Source organism: Chelonoidis abingdonii, chromosome 5, assembly GCF_003597395.2.
Source record: "Chelonoidis abingdonii isolate Lonesome George chromosome 5, CheloAbing_2.0, whole genome shotgun sequence".
Taxonomy (NCBI): domain Eukaryota; kingdom Metazoa; phylum Chordata; order Testudines; family Testudinidae; genus Chelonoidis; species Chelonoidis abingdonii.
This window is the reverse complement of record NC_133773.1, coordinates 4,247,813-4,269,101: the sequence shown is the minus strand read 5'-3', so window position 1 is coordinate 4,269,101 and position 21,289 is coordinate 4,247,813. Positions and strand designations below refer to the sequence as shown.

At 43.3% G+C, this 21,289-nt stretch overlaps 1 protein-coding gene across 1 annotated transcript; it reads right to left on the bottom strand.

Moving 5' to 3' along the window:
• Positions 1–6,046: 6,046 nt before the first annotated feature.
• On the bottom strand, positions 6,047–13,042 carry LOC142046861 (uncharacterized). Its single transcript, XM_075066074.1, has 2 exons — positions 10,818–13,042; positions 6,047–6,140 (listed from the first exon to the last, which is right to left on the bottom strand). The coding sequence occupies exons 1-2, from the start codon at positions 13,040–13,042 to the stop codon at positions 6,047–6,049; spliced, it is 2,319 nt and encodes a 772-aa protein (XP_074922175.1).
• Between the last annotated feature and the right edge of the window lie 8,247 nt (positions 13,043–21,289).

Here is a 21,289-nt window from a genome sequence, read left to right as displayed (position 1 = left end):
AACCTGCTGCCTATTCATCTCCTTGTTCTTGTGTTATGTGAAGGGGTAAAAAACTCTCCTCTATTCCCTTTCCATACCAATAATGATTTTATAGACCTCTATCATATTCCCGCTTTGTCAACTCTTTTTCAAGCTGAACAGCTCCAGTCTTTTTAATCTCTCCTTATATGGAAGTTGTTCATCATTTTTGTTGGCCTTCTCTATACCTTTTCCAGTTCCAGTATGCAAGGTAGTGGCGTACCAGGGGTTTATATAGTGGCACTATGATATTTTCTGTTCTATTATCTATCCCTTTCCTAATGGTTCCTTACATAACAATAGCTTTTTTGACTGCTGCTGCGTATTTGATGGCCACTGCACACTTAGTGGATGTTTTCAGAGAACTATCTAAGATGACTCCAAGATCTTTCTTGAATGACAACAGCTAATTTAGACTCCATCATTTTGTATGTATAGTTGAGATTATGTTTTCCAATGTGCATTACTTTGCATTTATCAACATTGAATTTTGTGACATTTGTAAATTTTGCCATGTCATTGTTTGTTCCCTTTTTCAGATCATTTATGAATACATTGAACAGCATAAGTTCTGATGCGGTTCAACAAGGACAAGTGTAGAGTCCTGCACTTAGGATGGAAGACTCCCATGCACTGCTACAGACTAGGGACCGAGTGGCTAGGCAGCAGTTCTACACGAAAGGACCTAGGGGTCACAGTGGACAAGAAGCTGGATATGAGTCAACAGTGTGCCCTTGTTGCCAAGAAGGCTAATGGTATTTTGGGCTGTATAAGTAGGAACATTGCCAGCAGATCAAGGGACGTGATCATTCCCCTCTTTTCGGCATTGGTGAGGCCTTATGTGGAGTACTGTCCAGTTTTGGGCCCCACACTACAAGGATGACATGGAAAAATTGGAAAGAGTCCAGCAGAGGGCAACAACAATGATTAGGGGGCTGGAGCACATGACTTATGAGGAGAGGCTGAGGGAACTGGGATTGTTTAGCCTGCAGAAGAGAAGAATGAGGGGGGATTTGATAGCTGAAACTACCTGAAAGGAGGTTCCAAAGAGGATGGATCTAGACTGTTCTCAGTGGTGGCAGACGACAGAACAAGGAGTAAAGGTCTCGATTGCAGTGGGGGAGGTTTAGGTTGGATTTTAGGAAAAAAAGTTTCACTAGGAGGGTGGTGAAGCACTGGACTGGGTTATCTAGGGAGGTGGTGGAATCTCCTGCCTTAGAGGTTTTTAAGGTCAGGCTTGACAAAGCCCTAGCTGGGATGATTTAATTGGGGATTGGTCCTGCTTTGAGCAGGGGGTTGGACTAGATGACTTCCTGAGGTCCCTTCCAACCTTGATATTCTATGATTCTATGTCCCAGTACAGATCCTTAGGGGACCTTCTGTTTATCTTTCTCCATTCTGAAAACTGAACATTTCTTCCTACCCTTTGTTTCCTGTCTTTTAATGAGTTACTGATCCATGAGAGGACCTTCCCTCTTATCACGACTCCTTACTTTGTTTAAGAGCCTTTTGTGTGGGATCTCGTCAAAGGCTTTCTGAAAGTCCACATATACTACATCAACTGGATCACCCTTGTCCACATGTGAGCTGATACCCTCAAAGAAATAGATTGGTGAGGTATGATTTTCCCTTTACAAAAGCCATCTTGACTCTTCCCCAAAATATTGTGTTCATCTGTGTGTCTAATAATTCTGTTCCTTACTACCATTTCTACCAGATTGCCTAGTATTGAAGTTAGACTTACTGGCCTGGAATTGCCAACATCATCTCTACAGTCCTTTTTAAAAAATAGGCATTACATTAGCTCTCCCCTAATCACCTAGTACAGAGGTTGATTTAACAATGTTTTCTGACTGCCATGCCCTTCTGAGCCTCCATCAACACCCGTGAATATTGATCACTCCCGATACCATCCAGCATAACTAGTAATTCACACGACAACATTTAAAACACAGGCACCGCAAGTTCAACCCCATAGTTCCTACTTAGGTACCTAAATAAGTATCCTCTGAAGCTTTCTCTGACTCTAATAGAAGCTGTGGATGCTCAAACCCTCTGAAAATCAGACCTGTTATTTAGATGCCTAAATGTGGATGTAGGAGTTTAACTTGACATCCTCAATTTTGAATTTTTTGGCCTTTTTCAAATTCAGCCTTTCTAAATTGATAAAGTTCCCCAAATCCATGAGTCTAAAGCAAATTAAGGCAGTGTCCTGGAACAGTACAGTGTATCCCAAATCAAAATACTTTACCATCACAATAATAATTCATACCTAGTTCTTATAATCAACAGGTAGTTTTTCAATTGCAACTAATTCTATGAATTAAGTAGACAAGTGGGGTTCACTTATATACCCCAACGCAGTTCACCACCAACCTCGTAACATTAACTATTCTGCCAGTGCCCGATTTTCCACTAACCAATTTTACTGTTATGCAGTGGCTATTCTGGAATAGCCCCCGCTGTGGACACACTATTCCAGAATAAAAGTCACTGTATTCTAGAATAATCTGTGCACTCACAAAGTCCACTAATAATTCCAGAATAAAGTGACTAAGTCTGGAATAGACTGGCCAAACTGGGAGCTATTCTGGTTAATTTCCCCATGTAAACAAGCCCTAAGAGATGATGCATACACATGTACCAGAAGGCAGTCTTCTTGGGCCCTAATCCAGCAACTGGTTCCTCTTAGGCAGATTCCTGCTTTGGAGCCTGAAAGCACAGATGCAGTTGCAAGACCTGGACTTTGGTTTGCCTGTCATTATCTCAACAAGATCACCCTGTAAGAAGTCGATATAAAATTATATCACCAATCAAACAAAATATAGAACTTCCCCACAGAAAACTGCAGAAAAAAAATCATGCAAAAATCTCTTACCTAACAGAACATCCTGATATATATTTAAACTAATGACTTCTTTTTCTTCATAATTAAGTACAGTTTATGTATTACCAACTGCACACTGTCTCATTGCTACTCACCTGATCTTTCCCTCGGAAGCTCTGGCAGCACTTGTGCTCCTGCAAAAATAAAAGGAGCTTAAATATGTTTACCCTGAATAGAGCTCTTAAACAGGAAGGAAGTAATATGATAAGCACCAGGAAATATTTTTTGGAATCATTTATCACCTTTTTATGCTCCAGTTACTAAATAATAAATATTATTTCCACAGATCTAGTATGGGTGGGAACATCAGAATTGGCAACCTCCAATAGTCAAATATGGCCAGATTTTCAAGTGCTAAGTATCTACTTCTAGGGCCAGATTTTCAGAAGAGATCAATTCAGTTTAGGCATCTAAATGGAGGCCAAATTCTCAAAAATGCTCAGCATACAGCAGTTCCACTGAAAAACGTGGGAACTTCTGGGTGCTGAGCCTTTTTAAAAATCTGGTCAATTCATTTAAGTGCCTAAACAGGAGCGGTGTTTTTCTGAAAATTTGGCCCTTAAATAAAAGCCTAATTTTCAAAGCTGCTGAGCATTCAGTAGTTCCCCACTGAAGTCCAGACAGAAACTATTGCTTATGGTTCGTATTTACGATTTTCAGAAACGCTCAGTGGCTCACAGCTCCCATTGACTTCAGCAGGAGCTGCTGGGTCTGCAGCACTTTTGAAAATCAGGGCGCTTACTTATGCATTTCATACACACTTAGGAGCCACCATTTTACAAAATTTTGACCTTAGTATCACAGTTCAATTTCAACCTTTCAGAAAAAACCTTCAGAATGTTGGGTATATTCTACCATTAAAATCAGGCCAGAAAGATGAATGTGAGGCAAGATTTTCAACAGTACCTATGGCCTTGTCTACAAGGGAAAGTATAACCTATGGTGTGAATTTAAACCAACATTGTCATACCACTATAACCTCACATAAACACGTATTATGATATAACTATCTTTTTTTGGTTTTGTTTATGTTGCATTGGGAAGGATTTTGTTAAATCAAGATAAGGCATTCCAATACCATAAGAAGTGTCAACACAAGGGATTATATCTGTATAACTCTATTGACACAACTGGTAAAACTTTCCTATGTAGACAAGAGATTAAGGGTACGTCTAAACCAAAATTAAGGCATGATTGTAACACAGGTAGGCATACAGTGCTAGCTTTAATCTAGTTTGTGCAGGTAACAACAGCAGTGAAAATGCGGTGGTACAAGCCCTTCAGGGACTCTAGGTATATACTTGAGTGGCTGCCCTGCGCCGGGGTCCTTGCTGTCATATCTTCACTGATGTTGTTACCTGAAGGTAGTGGCAGGTATACCTGCTCATGTTGCAATTATACCTTTATTTGTGGTGTAGACCAACCCATAGAAGCAAAAGTCCCTGTGAAAGTCAATGGAAGCAGTACTTCTAAATCTTTTAGGTGCTTTTGAAAACCTCCTTCTTAATAAATAGCTCCATGGGAAATTAGAGTCACTTCTAATGGAAGCAAAAAGGTTTCAAGTTCCAGTATTCTCAGTGGTTACTTTTCAAAGTTCATAATCAAATTATCCATAATGCAAAAAGGAGAAGAAAAGCCTTTTGAGAGGATTAACTGACAAAGAATTTTTTTAAGCTTTGTGTGGCAAATGAGAAAAGTAGGTTGGAAAATTGCAGGTGTTATGTTTCAGACCTGTTTCACAGTTCTAGTATTACAAATCCCAAATAGCACAGTAATTGACGCATCTCTAGCCTGCTTTAGCAGCCACTGGTTCTTCAAGGTTGAGATTTAGTCACACAAAAGTTATGAAATTCAGAGTTATGGTTCCCACAGTGACCTATGGGACTTAAGCATATGCTAAAATTTAAGTACATGTACAAATTAAGTACTTTGATGAATCGTGGTCTAGGTGTACAGGACTGGCGCCAGGGTTTCTCGCGCCCTAGGCGCACGGCCATTTCGCCACCCCCCAGCTCCACTGGAGCTGATCCTGTGGCTCCAGTGGAGCTGCCACAGTCATTTCTGCGGAGGGTCCGTTGGTCCGTGGCTCTAGTGGAGCTGCCGCAGGCATGCCTGCGGGAGGTCCACCGGAGCTGCGCGAGCAGCCGACCTTCCGCAGGCATGACTGCAGCAGGTCAACCGGAGCGGCCTGCCGTCCCCCCTGCAAAATGCCACCCCCTCAATAATTCTGGCGCCCTAGGCGATTGCCTAGGCTGCCTAAATGCTAGCGCTGGCCTTGTAGGTATATATGACATTTCTATTTTATTTCCAAATCGTTTTTGAGCTATCCAAAGCCAAGAAGATTCTGAACAGGAAAACAATGTTTCTTCATGTTGGAATCACTCCAAACAACTCTGCAGTTTTCTATTAATTATTCTGAAAAAAGCAACTTCTGAACTGAAGGTTCCATTAGGAATCTAAGCCCAAAAGCTCATTTTATTTGGGAAAGGTTTATAATTTAAATCTCAATTCATTCCTAAATAGGGATGCTAGTTACAGTGCAATCATACAGACTTAACATCAAATTGAAATATCTGCAGTGGCACAAGTGTAACTGTTCAGTAAAGTAAGGCTTATGCTTTTATTATGGCAGAAGTAGTATCCATTGGAAATTTGTCCCAACTGCAGCAATTGATGGCCAGCCAATGATGTAGCTGAACTGATATAAACTCATAGTGTAGACAGGGAAAGTTGTGATTTGTACTGACCGAGCTTTGCCTGGTTTACAGCACAAGGCCTCACTTGAGCACTATGTTCCAAATTTTACTAGAATGTGGTGTAGCAACATAGTTTTGTGTGTGAATTACGCAGTGTGCAATCTGGCAAATTAGTAAAGATGGGGACAGGACCGAAACCGGAGTTTACCATGCCAAGCAACTAACTATAACAGAGATTATGAAATGACGAAGTAAGAAATTACAGGTCAGATCTGCAGCTGGTGTGTATATGCACAACTCCAATTACTTCAGTGAAGCTATGCCAATATACACTAGCTGGGGACAAGGCCCTGTACGTTCAAACTGTGAGGCAACATTCCAGAAAAATCTCACAGGTTAAGTTTGTTATTTTACAAGGTTTTATTTGTTTAAATTCAAGTTTTTACTAGTTCTTTTTATTCCCATTCCGGCGCCGTGGAGTCATCTTTACATGTAAGTGCACAGATACTGGTGTTGCTCGTGTCGAGGTTTTTGGTACTCTGCAACAAAAAGACAAACAATAAAGGAAAGAGGTTTAACTACCCATGCCTTGTGATATATACTCATTTTCAATCCTTAGGTGACGCCACCTCGTTTTTTGACTGGGTCTACTATAAAATATGGTAACTGAGATTATTCAGAGCTGCATAAAAGATCAGGACAACCCGTTCTTGCTAAAAATAATGGGTTTTGAGCACCTAAATCCCCTAGGTTTGAAAACCTCACTTGGTATAGGTCAACACATCTACAAATGTTGACAATAGCATTGGGCAAATTCTAAATTTTTTTTGGCGCACTTCTGCAAAACTTGCTTCTCAAGATTTTGCTCTAGGCAAACAAAACCCAAATCTGGGGTGCTTTGGATATAGGACCCCTACATCCACATCCCCACAGTTTCAGGGCATAATAGATAAATGCTTCAGGCTCTGACCCATATCTAGCTGCCAGGCATCTCAAGCTGCCAATCAGGGTTCAAACCGAATAATTTGTTTAGGGATGAGGACAAGATAAGGCATTGCTAGGTCAATTCTCTGCCAGGAAACGCTGGTTATTTGGAGCAACTGGAGTCATTCCAAAGGAGAAAAGAAATTACCCTCCAAATATAAATAAATCATAAGAATAAGAATGTTTTAGTAGATATATAGTGCTTTTCATCTTGAAAGCACATAATGTTAAAAGTAAAATAAAATAAATACATATCATAAAAAAATAAAAATACACTAATTGTCTAAAGAGGATGAGCACGTGAATAACAATCCAACATTTTAGGTGCATTTAAGGGAATGCAACCTACTCTTCAGTTAAAAATTCAATCTTTCTGAACATACAAAAGAGCTATGCACTGAATGTTATAATGAACTCTTTCAGACAATTGAGAAATCCCCCAAAAGCCACCCCATTACCTGTCTCCAGATATCCAGACCCTTGAGTGTGTAAACAGGGGAAGTGATTTTGCCTCTGAATACAGCATTGGTGAGACCAATACCAGAATACTGCATCCACATCGACGTCCATATTTTAAAAAGGATGCCAAAAAACTGAAGAGGGTGCAGAAAAGAGCCACAAAAATGATCTGAGGACTGGTGAAAATGTCTTGCAGTAAGAAACTTAAAGAGCTGCTTAGCTTATCAAAAGGAAGATAGAGAGGGGACTTGACTGCAGTATCTAAGGGTATGCATTCACTAGCGGCCGGATCTGCGGGCAGCAATCGACCCAGCGGGGATAGATTTATCGCATCTAGACTAGACATGATAAATCAATCCCCAAGTGCTCTCCCGTCGACGCCTGTACTCCAGCTCAGTAAGAGGTGCAGGCAGAGTCGACAGGGGAGCGGCAGCAGTCGACTCACTACGGTGAAGACATCATGGTAAGTCGATCTAAGTATGTCGACTTCAGCTATGTTAGTCATGTAGCTGAAGTTGTGCAACTTAGATCGATCCCCTCCAGTGTAGACCTGGTCTAAGTAAAAACAATGAGGAGCCCAGTGGCACCTTAAAGACAAACAGATTTATTTGGGCATAAGCTTGCATGGGTAAAAAAAACTCACTTCTTCAGATGCATCTAAGTACCTTCACAAGAAGAAAATAACAACAGGTACTAAAGGTCTCTTTAATCAGCAGGAAAGACAGTACAAAAACCAAATGGCTGGAAGCTGAAGCCGGACAAATTCAAATTAGAAAAAAGGCACATTTTTAACAAGGAGGGTGATTAACCATTAGAACAAACTACCAAGGGAAGTGGTGGATTCTCCCTCTCTTGATGTCTTCAGATCAACACGGGATGCCTTTCTGGTAGTGCTGTCAATTAATTGCAGTTAACTCAAAAAAATTAATCACAATTAAAAAAAATTATCACGATTAATCGCACTGTTAAACAACAGAATACCAACTGAAATTTATTAAATGTTTTTGGATGTGTTTCTACATTTTAAAATATATTGATTTCTATTACAAACACAGAATACAAAGTGCACAGCGCTCACTTTATATTATTTTTTCACATATATTTGAACTGTAAAATGATGAACAAGAAAGAATATAATAATAATAATATATGGAGATATGCCTATCTCATAGAACTGGAAGGGACCTTGAAGGGTCATTGAGTCCAGCCACCTGCCTTTACTAGCAGGACCAAGTGCTGATTTTGCCCCAGATCTCTAAGTGGCCCCCTCAAGGATTAAACTCACAACCTTGGGTTTAGCAGGCCAGTTCACCTTGTACAAATACTGTAGCACAGAGGTTCTTCAAACTGTGGTCCATGGACCACCAGTGGTCCCTGAGCTCCATTCAGGTGGTCCATGGATAGTTCCTCTAAGGTGCGTGTCTGGGCGGCCGCAAATGAGAGAATGAAGAGCCACCCACCTAATTAGTGGAGCCACACAGGCATGGCTCCACTAATTAGATGCCTGGACCCTGGAGAAGATGCACATGTAAGGTGAGTTGCTGGCCTTGGGGGGAATAGGGTATAGGTGGGAGGGGGCAGTGAGGTGAAATGAGCGGGTGAGGGGAACTTGGGACATGCAGGGCTGAAGAGGCCAAGGAAAAAGGAGACTTTCCCCAGCTCCAGGGCTGTGGCTGCTGGGGAGAGATGGCCCTCCTTCACAGCCTCAGCTCTATGGCTGCTGCGGCAGGGGAGAGAGACCTCTCCTTCCCACCCCCAGTTCAGGGGCTGCTGTGGTGGGGGAGAGAGGGCACATGCATTGGAAAGGTAACACTACTGATATTAAAATATGAGTTGTGTGCTTTTATTTGTAGAACAAAAAAAATTAAATATATTTTTTTTAAAATATAGTATAGCGCTTTTATCCAAAGCACTTTACAATAGTTAGCTAATTGTACAAACAGTATTTGAAAAGATCATTAAGTGGTCTGCCAAAACCCCCAGAAATTTTCAAGTGGTCCGTGGGAAAAAAAGTTTGAGAACCACTGCTGTAGTGCAATCTCTTTATCATGAAAGTGCAACTTACAAAGGTAGATTTTTTTTGTTAAATAACTGCACTCAAAAATAAAACAATGTAAAACTTTAGAGCCTACAAGTCCACTCAGTCCTACTTCTTGTTCAGCCAATCGCTAAGAAAAACAAGTTTGTTTACATTTACAGGAGATGCTGCTGCCTGCTTCTTATTTACGTTACCTGAAAGTGAGAACAGGCATTCACATGGCACTTTTGTAGTCAGTGTTGCAAGGTATTTATGTGCCAGATATGCTAAACATTCGTATATCCCTTCATGCTTCAGCCACTTTTCCAGAGGACATGCTTCCATGCTGATGATGCTCGTTAAAAAATAAGGTGTTAATTAAGATTGTGTGACTGAACTCCTTGAGGGAGAACTGTATGTCTTCGGCTATGTTTTACCCATGTTCTGCCATATATTTCATGTTATAGCAGTCTCGGATGATGACCCAGCACATTTGTATTAAAAATACTTTCACTGCAGATTTGACAAAACGCAAAGATACCAATGTGAGATTTCTAAAAACAGCTACAGCTCTAGACCCAAGGTTTAAGAATCAGAAGTGCCTTCCAAAATCTGAGAGGAACAAGGTGTGGATCACGCTTTCAGAAGTCTTAAAAGAGCAACACTCAGATCTAGAAACTACAGAACCCAAACCACCAAAAAAGAAAATGAACCTTCTGCTAGTGGCATCTGACTCAGATGATGAAAGTGTACATGCATCAGTCCTTTTTGCTTTGGATTGTTATCAAGCAGAACCCATCATCAGCATGGATGCATGTCCTATGGAAGGGTGGTTGAGGCATGAAGGGACATTTGAATCTTTAGTGCATCTGGCATGTAAATATATTGTGACACTGGCTACAACAGTGCCATGCAAATGCCTGTTCTTACTTTCAAGTGATATTTGTAAACAAGAAGTGAGAAGCATTATCTCCTGCAAACTGTAACCAAGTTTGTCTGAGTGATTGGCTGAAGTAGGACTGAGCAGACTTATAGGCTCTAAAGTTTTACACTGAAAACAATGCAGTTATTTTTTTGTACATAATTGTACATTTGTAAGTTCAACTTTCATGATAAAGAGATTACACTACAGTACTTGTATGAGGTGAATTAAAAAATACTATTTCTTTTGTCTTTTACAGTGCAAATATTTGTAATCAAAAATAAATGTAAAGTGAGCACTATACACTTTGATTCAATTACAACACAGAATACAATATATTTGAAAATGTAGACAGCATCCAAAAATATTTAAATAAATGGCATTCCATTATTGTTTAACAATGCAATTAATTGCGATTCATTTTTTTAATCACATGATTAATCAGGATTAATTTTTTTTAATCGTTTGACAGCCCTAATTTCTGGAAGAGATGCTTTAGCCAAACAAGTTACTGGGCTCAGTACAGGAGTAATTGGGTGAAATGTAATGGCCTGTGCTATACAGAAGCTCAGATTAGATGATCGAATGGCTCCTTCTGGTCTCAAATCCTCTGAATCTACGGATACAAAGAATGTACTGGTGGTACAAGAGCTACAGGTTTTTCTGAATAGATGAACGGTAAATGGCTTCACAGCTAATTTTCAACCCTATCCTTTCAAATCTACACAAAACCGAATACTGTATTAGCTTTCTACAATGCTGATCTAGAAGAAAAGATTGGATGCTCAGCCCTGCAGCAGGGAAAGTATGGCAGAACTAGCTTTTTCTACTTACTTCTTTGATGCTGTACGCTCAGTGACCTTCTTTACCACCCCAGTACCTTGTGGGGGCAAAGTCTTGCTCTTCACAACTGAGAGTTCTTGATATGAAGTTTGCACCTGGGCCTCGGTACATAAACGGGATGAACGCCACTTCTTCCCCAGAGGTATTTCAACAAGCGAGGTCTGCACCTGGGCCTCGGTATATTCAGGATGTGGAAGCTTCAGCTCTACTTCCTCCTTCAGCGTCTCCTTTTCTAATATTATAACATCTGGAGGAGTCAGAGGTGCTGCTTTCTCTTCTGTTATTTCAACCCTGGTGGTTTGCATCTCAGCCTGTGTTTGGGATAGGGAAGGAGCCTTCTCTTTTGCCTCTGGCATTTCAAGCCTGGAGGTTTGCACCTGGGCTTCCACTTGTAGTCGTGATGAACGCCACTTATTCCCTGCTGGTATGTCTACATACGAAGTTTGCACCTGGGCCTCCATCAGTGTTAGGGGGAGGGGCTTCTCTTTGACTGGGCTAGTTGGCATCTCATCCTCCAACTCTGGTACTTCAAAATACGAAGACTGGATGTGAACCTCAGTTTGTGATGGGGAGGGAAAGGTCGTCTTTGCTTCTGCAAGTTTGGAGGTTTGCATCTTGGCCTCAGTTAGTGAGGGGGAAAGAGGCACCTCCTCCGCTTCCGTTACTGCAAGTTTGGAAGTTTGCACTTGGGCCTCGGTTAGTGATGGGGAAAGAGGCACCTCCCCTGCTTCCGTTACTGCAAGTTTGGAGGTTTGCACCTGGGCCTCAGTTAGCGACGGGGAAGAAAGCTTCTTCAGTAACTCAGTACTTGACGTTTGCACCTGGGCCTCAGCTTGTAGCCGTGATGAACGCCATTTATTCCCTACTGGTATATCTACAAATGAGGTTTGCACAGAAGCGTCAGCTACGGTTTTGGAGAGAGGCTTTTCTTCTATTGGGAATGGGGCTTCCTCCACCTCTGCTTCTGTTATTGCAAGTTCAGAGGTTTGCACTTGGGCCTCAGTCAGTGAGGGGGAAAGAGGCACTTCCTCTGCTTCTGTTACTGCAAGTTCGGAGGTTTGCACCTGGGCCTCAGTTAATGATGGGGAAGAAAGCTTCTTCAGTAACTCAATACTTGATGTTTGTACCTGAGCCTCAGCTTGTAGCCGCGTCGAACGCCATTTATTGCCTACTGGTATGTCTATATATGAGGTTTGCACAGCAGCGTCAGCTACGGTTTTGGAGAGAGGCTTTTCTTCTATTGGGAATGGGGCTTCCTCCTCCTCTGCTTCTGTTAGTGCAAGTTTGGAGGTTTGCACCTGGGCCTCGGTTAATGATGGGGAAGAAAGCTTCTTCAGTAACTCAATACTTGACGTTTGCACCTGGACCTTGTTTACTAAGAGGGAAGAAAGCTTTTTCAGTAACTTAATACCTGAGGTTTGCACTTGGGCCTCAGCTTGTAGCCGTGTCGAACGCCATTTATTCCCTACTGGTACGTCCACATATGAGGTTTGCACAGCAGCATCTGCTACGATTTTGGTGAGAGGCTTTTCTTCTATTGGGAATGGGGCTTCCTCCTCCTCTGCTTCTGTTACTACAAGTTTGGAGGTTTGCACCTGGGCCTCAGTCAGTGAGGGGGAATGAGGCACTTCCTCTGCTTCTGTTACTGCAAGTTCAGAGGTTTGCACCTGGGCCTCGGTTAGTGAGGAGGAAAGAGGCACTTCCTCTACTACTGCAAGTTTGGAGGTTTGCGCTTGGACCTCAGTTAGTGATGGGGAAGAAAGCTTCTTCAGTAACTCAATACTTGATGTTTGCACCTGGGCCTCAGCTTGTAGCCGTGACAAATGCCACTTATTCCCTGCTGGTATGTCCACATATGAGGTTTGCACAGCAGTTTCACTTTGGGTTGTGGGGACAGGCTTTTCTTCTACCGGGAATGGGGCCACTTCCTCCTCCGTTTCTGTTAATGCAAGTCTTGAAGTTCGCACCTGGGCCTCGGTTAGTGATGGGAAAAGAGGCACTTCCTCTGCTTCTGTTATTGAAAGTTTGGACGTGTGCACCTGGGCTTCCTTTTGTGAGAGGGAAGAAAGTGTCTTTAACAATTCATGATTTGAGGTTCGCACTTGGGCCTCGGCTTGTAGTCGTGTCGAACGCCACTTATTCCCTGCTGGTATGTCTACATATGAGGTTTGCACTTCAACTTCAACAAATAATGGGAACAAATTCTTCATCTGCATGTCTTGAAAGTCAAGATTTGGGGTCTGCTCCAGGGGCTCACTTTCAATGGGGAATAAAGTCTCCGTATCTAGTACTTCAATAAGTGATGTTTGTACCTGGGCTTCCGTTTGCGATGGCAATGAAGTCTCCTCCTCTAATATTTCAAGATCTGAGGTTTGTACCTGGACCTCACTTTCAAATGGGAGGAAAGTCTCTTTGTCTGGTAGTTCAAGATTTGAGGTTTGCACCTGAGCTTCTGTTTGTAATCGCGACCAACGCCACCTATCTCCTGGTGGTATTTCGACATAGGACGTTTGCACCTGGACATCAGCACAGAATGAGTCTTCTGCAATTTGCTGTAAATGACAAAAACCAAACCCCCATAAATATGACCATCTACTTTTCAAAGCAAAAGTGAAGCTCCTGTGACATTGCCCTCCATACGTTTTATGGAAATATGCTTATGAGTGTAAATATGATGTAACTGGAATATGCTTTATGCAAAAGGTCTCTTGTAAGGTATCATAACAAAGGTTATAATCTACAGAATATGTTGCTCCTATTTCTATGTATGCATCATTCTTGTATCTGAAGCTAGAAAAATATAAAGTATGGGGTCCTATTGTAATTATGCAAAGTGTTGGCCATTGATGGTGGTTTAGAATCTTGATGGCTCCCATTGACTAGGACAATTGGTTGTAAATTGCTCTGTTTATTTGCAAGCCTTCCTGTGTTTGTGTAACCCAGTCCAGGAAGAATGGAGGCTGGGGGGGAGGGGGTCTCACAGGACATATGACCATGTCACATGATGCTGAAATCCATCTTAAATCTGGTACTTTTCCATTTAGAAGGAGGATGAGGACCCAGAGAAACAAAAGATTCCTGACTTGGGCCAAAGCTATAAAAGGGTAGAACAGAACAAAGGGGACAGCCAGGTCATAAGAAATCCCCTAGTTACCACTTGAGCTGGAACTAACAAGGACTGTACCAGGGGAAAGGATTGGGCCCAGACTAGGAAGGAATCTAGTCTGTGAAAGAAGCTTATTGGAATATCTCTGAGGGTGAGATTTTACCTGTAAACAGTTTCTTAATGCATTAGGCTTAGACTTGCGGTTTTTTGCTTTATTTGGCTTGGTGACTTACTTTGTTTTGTCTCTTATTACTTGAAACCACTTAAATCCTACTTTTTATACTTAATAAAGTCACTTTTATTCATTAATTAACCTAGAGTAAGTGATTAATACCTGGGGAAGCAAACAGCTGTGCATCTCTCTTTATCAGTGTTTCAGAGGGCAGACAATTTAGGAGTTCACCCTGTATAAGCTGTATACAAAGTAAAACGGATTTATTTGGGCCTTTGGATCTCATTGGGAACTGGGTGTCTGGGTGCTGGAGATAGGTGACTTGCCACAGCAGTTTTTGGTGAATGTCTGCAGCTTTGAGGGCGTGGACCAGACCTGGATCTGTGTTGCAGCAGGCTAGCGTGTCTGGCTCAACAAGGCAGGGTTCTGGAGTCCCAAGCTGGCAGGGAGAGTGGGCTCAGAGGTAATTCCAGCATGTCACGTGACAGTCTCAAGGGGATCTCTGTGATGGAACCTGTCACAGTGGTGTAGTCAGCAGGATCTGTGCACAGCTGATTGCTTTGAGACACTGGTAGTGATTTTAAGTGAGTTAATTGTGGTGGCCAGAAAACAGAAAATGGATACTGGTTTGTTATTTTCTGTTTGCTTATTTCGGGTAAAGGAAACAGAGGCAGGAAAATCAACAAAAAGAGAGAGAGTGAAGGTCAGAAGAAGCTAAAACTGCACAGATTTCATACTGTTGAGAAGGAAAATGAACATAAAAGACAGATGGAATTAAGACAAATGGAAATTGATGAGCAAATTGCCAGGGAAAAAGCTCCTCACGAAAGATCCATGGAAGCCCACAGCTTAGCCCAACAAGCTGCTCAAGAAGAGAGACAGCATGCTCAGGAGAAGAAGGAAAGAGAGAACCGGCTGGCCCTGGAGTTAAAAGACAAAGAAATTGAGGCCTAGATTGCGGCTCAGAAGCATGAACTAGCTGTAATGGAGTGGAAGAGGCAAAACCCTCCAGCAGCTGGCTCCACTTCCCCAAAAATCCACAAATGGGAACGGTTATTGCCCTCAGTATGACGAATCCATTGATATATTGCTGAATATTTCATCATGTTTGAGAGACCATGCACTCTACATGCAATTCCTGAGGACCAAAAAATGACCACTTCGGTTGCAAAATTGACTGGGAGAGTTCTGGACATATTCAATAAGATGCCTATTGCTGATGCTTCAAACTATGGTAAATGTAAGGAACTGGTTTTGAAACCATTCCAGATTACAGCTGAAGTCTACAGGGTAAAATTCAGGAGTCTTAAGAGGGGGATCTTGATTGAGTAATATGTCTTATGTAAATGAAAGGGAGGGATCTGTTAGACAATTGGGTGAGGGGAAAAGGCATTACAAGCTTGGAAGAAATGTGTGATTTGGTTACTCAGGAACAGTTCCTTAATATGTGCAGTGATGATGTAAAACAATATTTGTGGGACAAAAAAGTGGATGCAGTGGGTGAATTAGCTGGGTTTGCAGACTCTTTTGAGCAATCACAAGCTGCAATTAAACAAACTGCTGACAGAGGGGTACAGGGTTGATGGAAAGCAGAGTCATCGTTTTATCCCTGGGAAAAAGGAGGCTGGACGTTTGTAGTAAGACAAGGCCCTGAGATATAAACCTTGGCATCAGAGGCCCGGTATGAAGCCTAAGGCCTGAACTAAAGTAATGGTCAAGACTTTGCTAACATAAAGCAAAGTTAAGCTGTGAACCAGAGGCAGGCCCTGCTCACAGGGAGCTGGCAAGGAAAAGGCTGATGCTGCAAAGAGAGACATACCTAAAAGGTACTAGACACCAGATATCAGAACTTTCACATACTCGTACACTCCACACAGATAACAAGGAACAAGCTGACCCATCCCAATGACAGGGCCAAAAGGGTAATATGACGAATAGAGTTGTTTTGTGCAAACCAACAACATGTACAAGGTGAGAGGCGGCACCTTGCTACGTACAGGGGTTGTACCTTGCTGCGTAGAGGGGTTCCACTTCCATACGTCAGGAGTGATGTGTAACTTGTTTGTACCTGTGTATAAGGCCACATCTACACTATGGGATAATATCGAATTAGCTAAAATCGGTTTTATAAAACTGATATTATAAATTCGATTTTATGCGGCCACACTAGGCACAGTAATTCAGTCTTGTGCGTCCATGGTCCAAGGCTAACGTCGATTTATGAAGCGTTGCATTGTGGGTAGCTCTTCCGTAGCTATCCCACAGTTCCTGCACTCTCCCCCGCCCCTTGGAATTCTGGGTTGAATCATTATTGTCGCAGGTGGTTCTGGGTAAATGTCGTCAGTCATTCCTTCCTCCGGGAAAACATCAGCTGACAATCCTTTCGCGCCGTTTTTCCCTGGATTGCCCTGGCAGAACACGCCATAGCACGGCAACCATGGAGCCCGTTCAGCTTTTTTTTTTCCGGCACTGTTAGTGTACTGGATGCCACGGACAGAGAGGCGATACTCCAGCACTACACAGCAGCATTCACTTGCTTTTGCATGATAGCAGAGATGTACCAGTTGTTCTGTACCGTCTACTGCCGGAGTAAACTGGAATGAAATGACGTTATCTCTCCCCCTTTGTACTGTCCGCTGATCATGAGTGCCCCTGGCTGAAATCGGCCAGGGGCGCATGCAAAGCAAAATTGGATTGACTCCCTGAGTCATCCTCCGCTTATGGTTCTAAAAATAGAGTCAGTCTGCCTAGAATAAGGCAAGTGTATTAGACGACCAGTGTATCAGAAGCACAGCTGCTCCATGTCAGTATTCACAGGGGGTGCCCCTGCAACAACCCCACCCGTTGCTTCCCTTCTCCCCAACCTTCTGGGCTACCGTGCAGTGTCCTGCACATTTGTTGTCATGAAGTAATAAAAATGCAGGAATAAGAACACGATTAGGACATAAATGAGGGGGAGGCAGCTCCTGGCCGAGATAGTCCAGCAGGACATTAAGCGGTGTGCGGGAGGGAGCACAGCACGCTGCTGCTATGACAGTCCAGACAGTACAGAATCTTTTCTTACACAGGAAAGCGAGGGGCTGATTGAAGCTCAGCCCCCAGTTGCTATGATGAAGATGTTACTGCCGTTTGTCTATCTACTGGGAGTGACCAGGAATCATTCTTTCTTCTCCAGTGTGCCCCCATATCAGTTTAAAAAGCATTGGAGCACTCAGGGGTTCATGAGGACAGTTACCATCCTATTGCACCGTCTACCACCGGGGAGGGAGAGAGACGGATACTGCTCTCACGCTGCAGCATCCCGTCTACCAGCAGCATTCAGTACACATAGGGTGACATTGAAAGAAGTCAAGAAATTATTTCTTTCCCTTTTCTTTTCACATGGTGGGGAGGGGGAAGAACTGAGGAGCTATCCCCGAACTCACGCCAGACACGTGTTTGAACCTACAGACACTGGAGAGTCAGCCAAGAATGCAAATACTTTCAGAGACTGCTGTGGACTGTGGGATAGCTGGAGTCCTCAGTACCCCTTCCCTCCCTCCATGAGCGCCATTTGATTTCTTTGGCTTTCCGTTACACTTGTCATGCAGCGCTGTGTAGCCTGGGAGATTTTTTCAAATGCTTTGGCATTTCGTCTCTGTACGGAGCTCTGAACAACAGATTTGTCTCCCCAAAAGCGATTCAAGATCCAGTATCTCCCGTACGGTCCATGCTGGAGCTCTTTTTGGATTTGGGACTGCATCGCACCCGTGCTGATCAGAGCTCCACGCTGGGCAAACAGAAATGTACTTCAAAAGTTCGCGGGGCTTTCCTGTTTACCTGCCCGCTGCATCCGAGTTCAAGATTGCTGTCCAGAGCGGTCAGTGGTGCACTGTGGGATTACCTCCCAGAGGCCAATAACGTCGATTTCCGTCCACACTAACCGTATCGATAGTTAATATCGAATTTAGCGCTACTCCTCTCAGTCGGGGAGGAGTACAGAAATCGATTTAAAGAGCCCTTTATATCGATATAAGAGCATTGTAGTGTGGACGGGTACAGCATTAAATCGATTTAACACTCTTTAAATCGATTTAAACGTGTAGTGTAGACCAGGCCTTAGAATACATCCCTGAGGCAGTGTCTTTGTCCAGCCTAGGGAGCAGTGGAAAGTCCCGCCACTGACTGAGCTGAGTCCATTGCCAGGGGGCACATATTCGTAGTATGTCCTGTAGAGTAAAGTCTAGAGAGAACTATTACTGTGCTTTGTTTGACAATAAACCTGGCCAACGTGCCTTCGTACCTTTCTAGAGTCTGTGGTCATTGGGGGTTCTCTCGGGGTCTGCTGCGTCAGCGATCTGCAGAGCTGAGACAGCACACAGCTGATTGATATCAGCATTGAACAGAGAAGAGCACCACACTGGTAGCATCTGACGACAACGTTCATCTCCCCGTTCCCCTGTTACTCGTCCGAAGTCTCCTGTACAAGCAGAGGAGCCCAGAAGGTTCTATCATTGTAAGTCCACTGAGCACCCGAGGAATAAATGCCCTTGTCTGAGTGGGAACAGGCATCAGGTAAAACATGAAGCTGCTGCTTCTCAGCACACAGGGGTATCCCAGGCTACTGCCTCTTACCACACAGGATTTGTAAAGGTTGCTTCTACACGCCTAAGCAGTGAGCATGTGCATGCTGTTAAGTTTAATGACAAAGTGCTTCAAGGTTTGACGGATACTGGTGCAGAAATCTCTGTGGTCAAGATGGACCTGATCCAGGAGAAGGATTTGTTACCAGGAAAAATGGCAGAATTAGAATTGGTGGGAGATTACAAAGTCTTTGCACCTTTAGCTAAGGTACATATGGAAACGTGATTTGCAGGCTGAACTGACTGTTGCAGTGGTGGCACGCAATTTTGCACCATTTCTACTGGGGAATCATTTTTTTGATGTGGCAGAATCTGCCCCAGGGTTTATTAGCAGCAAGAAGGAATTTTGTGCTGAAGGCCCCAGAGGGGAGGGTAAAGTCACATGTCCTGCTGGGGAAATAGGAGAGTGTTTGTTTAATTCCTTGGTAGCAGAGGAAAATGGGCTGTGTAGCTCTGGGGCTCAAGACAGGTCCCTGCAGGAAGGGCTGGATAGAGCTTGTCCTGTGATCATCTCCCTGGGGGAGGGGGATGTTCCACCTTGTAACAGCGAGGCCTTCCCAGCTGACTGCCAGGAAGTTGCAGGTCAGCAGGGGACAGGTCCTGCCCTGGGGTGCACAGAAACATGAATCTCAGAGATGGAAGTTGGGATCCTGACGGCTGCTACAGTGGGAACAACCCCAAGGGCTCTGTAGCCCAAGCTGAGTGAAAGGTGGGGGATTTTGCTGGCCAGTGAAGGGTGAGCCCACAAGGCAGGTTTCTGGAGTCCCAAGCTGGCAGAGAAAGCGGGCTCAGAGGTAATTCCAGCATGTCAGGTGACAGTCCCAAGGGGGACTCTGTGACCGAACCTGTCACAGCTAGAAAGTCCTTCACCCCTGCTGGCTTGGCACAGCAACCCACACAAGCCAACAAAATAAAGAACAGCCAAAGAGACCTACAGTGGGGTGAAACCTATCATCAAAGATTATTAGATGCTGGGGGAAACAGATGAAACAAATCAAAGGACAAATAAATTCCAAATCCTGTTAGAAACAGGAGGATGGGAGGAGCTGTAGGATTTCATTATGTGGACAGTGGAAAAAGATAAAAACAGAAAGACATTTTATTCTTGAAATCAATGGAAGAATAAAATTACTTTTATATCCCTTGACAGTGTTTCTTTAAATTTTAAAAGGACTCATTCTCTGTAGCATAATAATGAACTGCAAGCTATTAAGAGCTAAATTCTGATACAGGCACTCCCAATGAATAGGACCTTACTCCACAAGTAGCACCTGTATGAATAAACGGGACTACTTCTGGAGTACACTAGCATTCAGCGTGCAGTAAGGGTATCAGGAGCTAGCCTTACATGATATATATTGTGATTTTCAAAAGCGCCTAAGAGAGGTAGATGCCCAAATCCCATTAAAATCCACGCGCACACACAGATAGGGTAGGACATATTGAAAAGGCTAGTATCTTTCTGGGACATACTAACAGGAGTGTTATTTGAAAGACACAGTACTGGTGAGGCCTCAGCTGGAGTACTTGTTCAGTTCTGGGTGCCACACTTTAGGAAAGATGCAGACAAACTGGAAAGAGTCCAGAGCAAAGCAACAAAACTGAGGTTTAAAAAACCTGACCTGTGAAGAAAGGTTAAAAAAAATGGGCATGTTTAGTCCTGAGAAAAGAAGACTGAGGGGAGACCTGATAACAGTCTTCAAATATGCTAAGAGCTACTAAAAAAGAGGATGGTTCTCCATGTTCACTGAAGGTAGGACTAGAAGTAATGAGCTTAATCTGAAGCAAGAGAGATTAGGAAAAAGCTTTCTAACTATAAGGATAGTTATACTCTGGAATACTCTTCCAAGGATGGTTGTGGAATCCCATCACTGAAGGTTTTTAAGAACAGGCTGGACAAACACCTGGCGATGGTCTAAGTTTACTTGGTTCTGCCTCTCAAGATCCCTTCCAGGCCTATAGGTCTATGATATTATAACCCAAAGGCACTCCAGATGATGTCTATGTTTATTATAGTGAATTTAGCAGAGAGGCTGTCGGAAAGATGCGACTCAAAATGCACACAACCTATGTGATTATATATAATACGCGCTGTGTCATGTATTATTTACTTAAAAGAGCATATGTAATTAAAGCTACCACTCACCACAGGTGCTTCTGCTCACACAAATATTTACCTGTTTTATTTCTTCTGCCTCCTCAGCAGGTTCCTCTGGCTCAACATTGTTTATATTTATACTGCAACACAGGATGGGACAGAGAGATTCAGAGCCTGTTAATCTCTCAGTAATGGTGCATTTAATACATACAATAAAACAGGGGTCCCCAATGCTGTGCCCGCAGGCACCATGGCGCCTGCCGGGGCATCTATGTGCGCCCGCCTACTGGCTGCTGGACAAGCAGCTGCCGAAAACCAGCATCATCAAGAAGCGTCACTGCTGAAATGCCACTGATTTTTGGCGGCATTTCGACGGCGACGTTTCTCAGCGAAGCTGGTCCTCAACGGCAGGTCAGCAGCGACGCCTCTTGATGACGCTGGTGCTTGGCAGCTGCTTGTCCGGCG